This window comes from Pterocles gutturalis, unplaced genomic scaffold, assembly GCF_000699245.1.
Source record: "Pterocles gutturalis isolate BGI_N339 unplaced genomic scaffold, ASM69924v1 scaffold19686, whole genome shotgun sequence".
Classification (NCBI taxonomy): domain Eukaryota; kingdom Metazoa; phylum Chordata; class Aves; order Pterocliformes; family Pteroclidae; genus Pterocles; species Pterocles gutturalis.
Window position 1 is genome coordinate 13257 of NW_010098414.1, and position 8239 is coordinate 21495.

Below are 8239 nucleotides of genomic sequence, written 5' to 3' on the forward strand. Positions count from 1 at the left end.
GACCAGCGGCCGCCTTGCAGGCAGCATGTCAGCCCCGCCGGACCCCCAGGACCTGCTGCTGGCGGGCACTGGGGTACACTGGGCTGCGGACAGGGAGGACCAGTATGCAGCTGGGGTTCCGCTGCGGGATGGAGATGGGGCTCAGCAGCGGGAACAACTGGTTTTCGGCTCCGCCAGGGAACACCCGCCCGTTGCCATGGCGACTGCATCCCCAGGTAAAAGGAGAGGGGTACCCAGGGATGCTCAACAAAGGGGCCCTGGCAGCAGCGTCTCCTGGTTGTCTTGTCCCTGTCCCTTCCCCAGTTCTTCTCCCAGCCTGACTGCTTGGAAACATTACTAATGAGCTAGTGAGCGCATGTAGGAAAACAGAAAATAACGAGCAATTGTGGCCTTTGCAAATCAATTTTGCTGATGTGGGGGAGGTGGGACGCAGGACTCAGCCAAGTTCCCTAAAGCTCTTTGCAGTTTGCTAGACCCAGGACATCCAGGTTTCAGTCAAATGTTGGAGGGCATGTGATTTCACCTGACTTGATGGGGCTTTGTCCTCATTTGTCGTACACCTGTACACATGTGGAGTGACAGATCTCAGAGGAGTTACTTCAGATATTCCCTGTGCACCTGGAATTTCTGCATGGCCCCTTATGTTATTTCAACATGTAGCTTTTAATGGAGTGCAAATTCTGAAGTGTTTGTATGTTTTCTGCATGCTTTTGAGATGTGTCCATTTAATCATGGACTTTTGGGTTGTTCTGTTTTACTCCTTTTACCTTTTTAGTTGTATTTGACTTAAGGTCCATTTAGTTTAGCTGGGGTCTGCAGGTTCATTGATTTTTGGTTTACTTTTGGGATGCACTTGACTTCCTTTGGTTTAGAGTTCATTTCTTTAGTGGATGTATTAATAGCAGGTGTGTATCTATTAATGAACACCAGAAGGCTTCAGCTTCCAGTAGCTCCTGGTAGAAATGTTTGGGGAAAAATGACTTTATTTCCTTCTTGGTGACACTTGCCCACTTTCTTTTCTATTGTTGCCTATCAGAGAACCCAAATAACCAAGCCCTGGGGATGCTGGTGGGTCACATCTAGATTCTTCTTTGCTGGGAAGTAGACGTTCTCATACAGCCTGACAACATTAAACTTGTCTTGAGTAAATTGAGGGTCAGGGCTTGGGATGGGAATTGGTCTCTATTATGCAATAACTGCATTAGAAACTGCGTTTTTGGGCTGAGTCCTTTCTAATCCCCTCCAGTCAATCAGCACAAAGAGTAGCTGGCCAGAAACAACACAGGCTGTGTGACTACACGTATTATTCCACCCATACCCATCTGTATGGTTTTTTCAGAGTCTGAGTATGCATCTGTGCATCTGTGTGCTCTCAACATGGATGTTTCCCTGGTGGTTTTTTCTGTCTGCTTGGTGCTACTGAGTTCAGTAGTAAAATGGGATCTAACACTTGTCAGCTGATGGGGGAAATGTTTTGCTGTTTTGTAGCTTTGGGCAGGCAGCGAATCTGCTGATGTGCTGCTCATTCACTGATCTGAATGGTAGGTTGTGAAACGTGACTTTTTACTGGAGAGAGAGGCAGATGGTTTAATGTAAGGCTGTTCTAGGTGTGGGGGGGCATGTGTATGAAGAAGGGCAGGATTGGGGTCTACAAGTAGGGTTGCCTCAAGAGTATAATGGCATGAAGAAGGGGGAAAGGATCTTGTGAGCTTTTGTTGTTCACTTATGGAGAAAAATATGGCCATGCTGAATCTTAGCACACAGAACAAAGAGGGGTTGTCTCTTAAACAGTGTAAATCCCCATTAAGTTGATGACTGTGATACTGCTTACTTTTAATGAAGGCTTCTTCAGGCTTAGATGTAGATTCAGACTTACGGCATACAGAAAGAAAGAAACAAGCAAGTAAGAAAGAAAGGAAAAAAAAAAGAAAGGACAGAAAAGGAAAAAGAGAGGGAAAGAAAATAATTTTTGGCTTTTGGAATGCTCTGCAAAGGGGCTCTAGACATGTTTGTTTGCATGTGTCAGACTCTGGCAAGGTGGAGATAAAGTGAGCAGTACAGACCTTTTTTGGTGTTCACTAGCTGTGGATTGACAGACTGTCCAATTAGCAATATTATAAGAGTAGTAATGTGTTTTAAACACTTCCCATTTTGTTCTGCTTGTTTAATAAAGTAACTGTTGTGTGGCTGTGTGTGTGCCTAGCCGCCCGTGGCAGACAGAGCAGCATCCCAGCCAGTGCAGTCCTGTGCAGTGACATTTTTGTCTGTGGCTGCAGCTCCTGTATTTCTGTTCCACATTACCTAGACATCTACAGCTCCTGCCCCCTTCACTGGGGAAAATAAATAATTTAGCTGTTTTCTCTGTGTGAATAAATATTCTTAAGTTGCTGAATAAGAGGTCTATCATATTGCTGAATATCTAAAACTGTCAAGTAATATTGCTGAATATCTAAAACTGTCAAGTATTTCAGAAAGCTCTTTTAATTTTCCTGCTTAGAGGGTGATTCCTGCATGTTCCTAAGCTGTAGGAGTGGACCCAGCTGGAGATACCTTGCTCCAGCAACTTAAACAGTGTCATAAACTGCCATAAACTTACAACACTCCCTATACAATGGGGCACCCGGGGACACTTCAGATAAAGAATAATGCATCCAAACAAGAGCGAACTGGACAGTATGTTTTTCAGGTAGTTTTCAGACGTATCCCATATCTTCCTCCACACATCTTAGACCAGTAGTTTTTGTGCAAAACATGGTTATGCTCTTTGAGGCGAGACCAGCGTTTGGTGATTGAGAGATTCTCCCAGCATGAAAATAACTGAAAATAAATGGTGGGAATTTATCACAAGTTGTACAGAAGTTTTCCTACACAACCTAAAAATTTGCAAACTTTCCCTGATCTTGGCTTTTGTTCTAAGTTTGAAAACTGGCCAGGGATTGTTGAAAGGTTCAGGAATATTTTCAAGCTGGCCGTGGGCCCAGCATTGAGCCAAACTGGCCTTGTGTCAAAACCTTGTGAGTGGTTTCTGAATGATGAAAAGCAATGGATTTCATTCCCTGTTCTTCGGATCAGCCCAAATCGGCAATGATTGGGACTGCAGAAAAAAATTCCCACAAGGAGTTGAAAGCTCAGAGATTTCTCAATCGAAGTCAGGGCAATAAGGAGCTGCAGATCCCACGTCTGCATCTCCTCCTGCAGAGCTACAATGAAGAGTGACTCCATTAGCTTCTGGGCAGAGACAAAGGGGTTTCTCTTGCTTTTATGCTTGGCCCCTGGGTTTTGCTGAAAATGTTTCTCTGCCTCAAATGGAGAGTTTCTCTCCTTCCCAAAGATGAATTTTGTTCAGGGTGAGAGGAGCTTGCAGGCAGCTCTTGCAAGGACTGGAGACTGAAGCAGGCCTGAAAGGCTGGTGAGCAAGTTGTGTGTTGGTGAAGAGAGCCCCATGCCACCCAACACCATCTGGTCACAGATTCTGTTATTTATTTTTATACATCAACAGTGATTAAAATTGAAAGAAATTATTTCCAAAAATATTACACAGGCTACCAGGCATTCTCCAGGATAAATACATATGGTTTCCTTTAGAGAAATGGCAAAATGTAAGAATGGACTGTACCTCCACAGTGCAGGTGTGTTTCCCCAGGAAAAAGGGCTCATTCAAATGGTGATTCCTGTGTCAGGATCTGGGAAGCTCTATGCATCCTTGAGCACTGGTGGATATCTGCAGGGTGATTTACAGGCAGCAGTGGTATGTTCCTATGTCCATGTAGCTGAGTCTGAGAGAGCTGCTGGTGAGCCCTGCCTGCTGATACTCACACCAAGGTGCTCTTTGCCTTCAGACTGGCCACAGCATCAGGACATCCCTGGCAATCCTACCCTGTTTCCAGCTGCCTCCAAAAACAGGGCACAGGTGGGGTTCAGCTACCCAAAGGAGACGTGGCTGGTTCCACAGGAGATGGCATTACCAAGTAGGACATGTGTATGGGGACACCATGGGATGGCAAATATGGCCTGTAGGAACCCTTCTGGAACAGTATCCAGAGGCTGGATGGGAACCCCCGGGGTGCCTCAGTGGCACAAAAGTCCTATGATTATGGGATTGAATGGCACCCATGTGGTATGTGCCAGCGAGGCAAGATGGGAAGGAGGGACTAGAAGCTTGGATGAGTCAGATAAGTTGAGGAGCAACCTCTTCCTGCCGAGGAGCAGTGAGATACTAACTCTCAGGGGCACTTTGTGCTCTGATGGGTGTGGATGTAGCGCACAAGACCATGGGTGGTCCTGGGTCCTGCTGCTGCTCCATGAAGAAGCCAGACTGTCTAGGCTCAGTACTTCTAGTAAAGACATTTTTAAAAAACCTTTCTAATTCATGTGATTTGTAGAGGTTGTGTTTGAGAATTTGTAGCATTTACCACATGCTCTCATCCCAAACTGACCCACCAACCCCCCTGCCAGCAAGGGGCTGCACTGGGATGCTCCTAGCATAAGCCAGTGTCTACACTGGTAATGCTTCACCACTAAATCTCAGTTTATTTGTTTCTCTTCAGTTACTGCAGAGGGTGAATTACTGGTGACTTTACACCTCAACATGAAAGAGCTTTTAGTGGTTTTCAGGCAGCTTGAGAGCCCTGTGGTTCACCTGGGTGGAGAGAAGTGGGTATGACCATGAGTATCTGCACTGTTTGTGTTTGGCACTGATGCTTTTTGGGGACGTCAGAGCACAACCAAATGTGGCAGGTTCCCCAAGGCAACTGGCTGAGCTGTTCTTTGTGGCCTTCCCACCTCTTTCCAAGTATTGGTTTAACAGCAGCTCCCCTGCCCTAAGCATTCATGGCAATGTACTGCTCAAGGCCATGTGCACTCTCAAGGCCAAGATCCAAAACCTGGTTTTTCAAGTTGCTGTAGAAAGAGTCGTGATAGAATGGATTCACTCACCTAAGCACATGCCACAGGGTAGTCTAAGCAGCTTCTTGGAAATATGGCCTCAACTGCCAGCCAACCTTGCTAAGATTTAGCCAACTGACGCCAGATTTAGTCTCACTTTGGAAGATTATATATTCATGGCAATTCTGTTATTGACATTTTAGTCCTTCCTGATTTAGGGAATAGAATTTATTTTTTCTCTGCTCCCTGTATTAGTCCCTCAAAACCTCTGGCATGTTGGTGTAAGTGAAGGTAGGGGAGATAATTTGGTGGAAGCCTTCCCTGTTTCCTGAGGTTTGGTGAGTGCAAGCAGATTTTGCAGAGAGGGACAGAAACACAGCAAATTTCTTCTTGGATCCTTTGTACCTGTAATTCTCATGAAGCTCAACAAAGTGGCCATTTCATCAGAACCCACAACCAGTCATCTAAAAAAAAATTCCTATTGAAATACCGTTCTTCATTCCCACTTGGGTAAAGTAAGAGCAATGGCTCCTGTTGGGCTCCTCCAGCAAGTGCTCTGCATCTGGGGGTGAAAAGTGCTATCAGAGATGCATAAAGTCTCCTGGTTTGAAATCTGTGCAGCAATGTAGTTCTCAACTCCATACAGATCAAAATGCAACTTTGCCCTGTTCCCCACAGGAATGCAAGTAGCTCCATCCCTTTGACTTCCATTCTGATTGAAGCTCCTTCAGGGCTGCAAATGGATTGAGGAAGAGGATGAGGCAGATGAAAGAGCAGAGTAGCACCAGGGAGGGTGACTCACCTGCCTTATTTTAATCTTCGTCACTCAGTAATGAAATGTTTTATTTATAGGCGAGGAACTGAGGAGGAGAGGCTGGGGAGGAGGAGACCATGGAGGGGAGAAGCCTTGGATGTCCCAGTTGCAGCAAGTGTTGGGTTTTGCATGTTGCAAAATATTTCCTGGGCTAGGTGTTTTAGTACGTCTCACTGGTATAAGGGTCCTTCGAGGCACATCTGCCCCCGTTTTTCTGCAGCGCTGGAAAATGCCATTCAATTACGTCTTACACCTTATTTTTCCCCCAAACTGTAGTGTGCAGCACATGCACACTTGGTGTGTGCTCTCAGTCTGTCTGGGAATGGTGACCCCAGCAAATGCCCAGGTGCTGCCTCTGGCTCAGTCCTCCGAAAAAAGTTTGGGCAACTCCCACAGGTCTGTTTATCATGTCTTCACAGCCTGTCCCACAGAAGGATGCTGCCCCAACTGCGTGGCCTGGATTGACCTGTGATGCTCAGGACTAGTGTTTGGCTCTGCTTTAGGCTCTGAGACCTGATATGGTCCCAAGACCTAATTATTTTGTGCACAAGTGTTTTAGCTCAAAGTTCCTGAAATACCCAAGGAGTTGTGCTGCAGGTCCACACTGTCAACAGGGAGTGGTGGTTTTTAATGGGTGACTACTTGTGAATTTGCTTCACTTTCCCTCCTGAGTAGTCAATACCTCTAAAATGGGCCACATACGCACTAAGCCTTTTCCATTTTTAATGTGGTATTTATATCCTTATATCTGTTTTTCATGTTGTATTCTTTTACTGCCAGATCAGAGCTGCTCACAAAATTATGGGTGTTCCTGTTTTTCTTGGGATGTTTGTTGGTTTTTTTTTTAAAAAAAAAGAAAAGACCATCACATGACAAACCATGTTTCAATAATGAAGCCTTATTTGTAATTAGTTTTCTAATTTAGGGAAAGTAAATATATGTGCTGCTGTGCTGTAGACTTGGCATGACTCAGCACTCAGGAACACACCCCACAACTAGTATTCTTGTTTTTTAAGACACTGCAGTTCTTTGGTCAGCCTAAGCCTCTAAGAAACCCCATACGTTCAACAGTGAGAATAAATTCTTGGCACTCCCCTGCAAGACAGGACTCAAAATAGAGGGGATCTTAATCACCTATTGCAGTCCTCATTTTTTCAATAAAATAGTTAAGATCCTAATTATATGGAACATAAGCACATTCTTAACTGTTTAAAAAAATTAGGATGGTCTTAAGCATATGTTTAAAGGTGAGCACGTGTTTTGCTGAATTTAGGGATAAATGAAGTAGGAGATCTATCACGGATAAATTGACTTTATTACCCAATAGACCAGACTGCTTCAGGTCACTTGTGTGTCAAATGGAAGCATCAGCACTTACCTAACTCATTACAGTACTGTGAAAAGTAACATTTAAAGACATTGAAAACTTGGAATTAAAATCTTTATAATGTTGTTCTTGTTTAATTTTGTCTATTGTGTGTGTCCAGGTGAGACTAAAAATTGTTGGAAATTACTTCAGCCTTCATAAGCCTGTCTCTTTCGAATATTAAGGTGTTATAAGCATTGGCTTTATACTTTAATATTCCTTAAAAGTGGGCTTTTCCATCTTTATTTAAATAACAGCTGCTAAAAGAGTTCTTTGACTATTTCTTTCACTGCTGTAATGAGACACCTGCCCTTGATACAGCCTCCAATTATCATGAGATCTCATATCAGAAAAAGTACCGGGTTCTTCAGAGATTATTTCGACACAACTGCCATTAACAGCTGCAGCATTCCCAACATCTCCTTCACGTAGCAGTGCCTCCCATCCCAGATGCAGTGCTGCAGTGGGGTGTTTGCTTGGGTACAGGTGAGGACAGAGCGTGGGAGGATGCTCACCGAAGGATGCTTTCTGCGCTGGGATGACTCTGCAGACCTATGGAGTTATGTCAGTTCAAGGCTTGACTGTGCCATTCAGGACGTGAATTATGTCTTATTTTTCAGCAGTGCTGAATTTATTAACTGTAGCTGATTTATTGATGGTAGCTTTAAAGCCATTGAAGGGCTTGTTAACTGCAGCCAGTAAAAAGCAAACGTATGGGGCAGCCATGTCAGGCTGGAAGCCTTCCTGCTCCCAGCCCCTGGGGATCTTGTGTTTCTCTTGTCTCTGAGGTTTTTTTCTGTGCAAATATCAGTCCGTGTCTTGGGTGCACATGCAGGCACCCCTGGGTGAGCCCCGTGGCCAAAGAGGAGGAATCGCAGCACCAGAGCACAGCCTCCTGCCATGGGGCCAGGCAGGAGCCAGTCGCTGCCAGTGCTGGCAGTGCTTTATCTCCCAAACACAGCCCAGGGAAGCATGCTTCATATGCATATTGCAAAGCCACAAATGCAGAAGTTACAGATCTGAACGACATCTCCAACCTTTCCTTGCCTGCACTGTGTTAGTCCCTGTCTGCATGACCAAACAGCCCAAAAATCCTCAGCCTGGGCAGCCTCTGCAGCACATCCGTGCAGAGAGGGGCTGCAGGCAGCCCAAGCTGTTGCAGTTTGTGCTGGTTT

At 45.1% G+C, this 8239-nt stretch overlaps 1 protein-coding gene across 1 annotated transcript in view; it reads left to right on the top strand.

Annotated features, from left to right (window-relative positions):
- Positions 1-25: 25 nt before the first annotated feature.
- The window catches only part of LOC104461377 (reticulon-1-like), a gene marked incomplete at its 3' end in the record, with an annotated part of 68930 nt that continues 60716 nt past the window's right edge, over positions 26-8239 (top strand). The window contains 1 exon segment of the mRNA XM_010072949.1: positions 26-215. Coding sequence (XP_010071251.1) covers positions 26-215 — 190 coding nt within the window.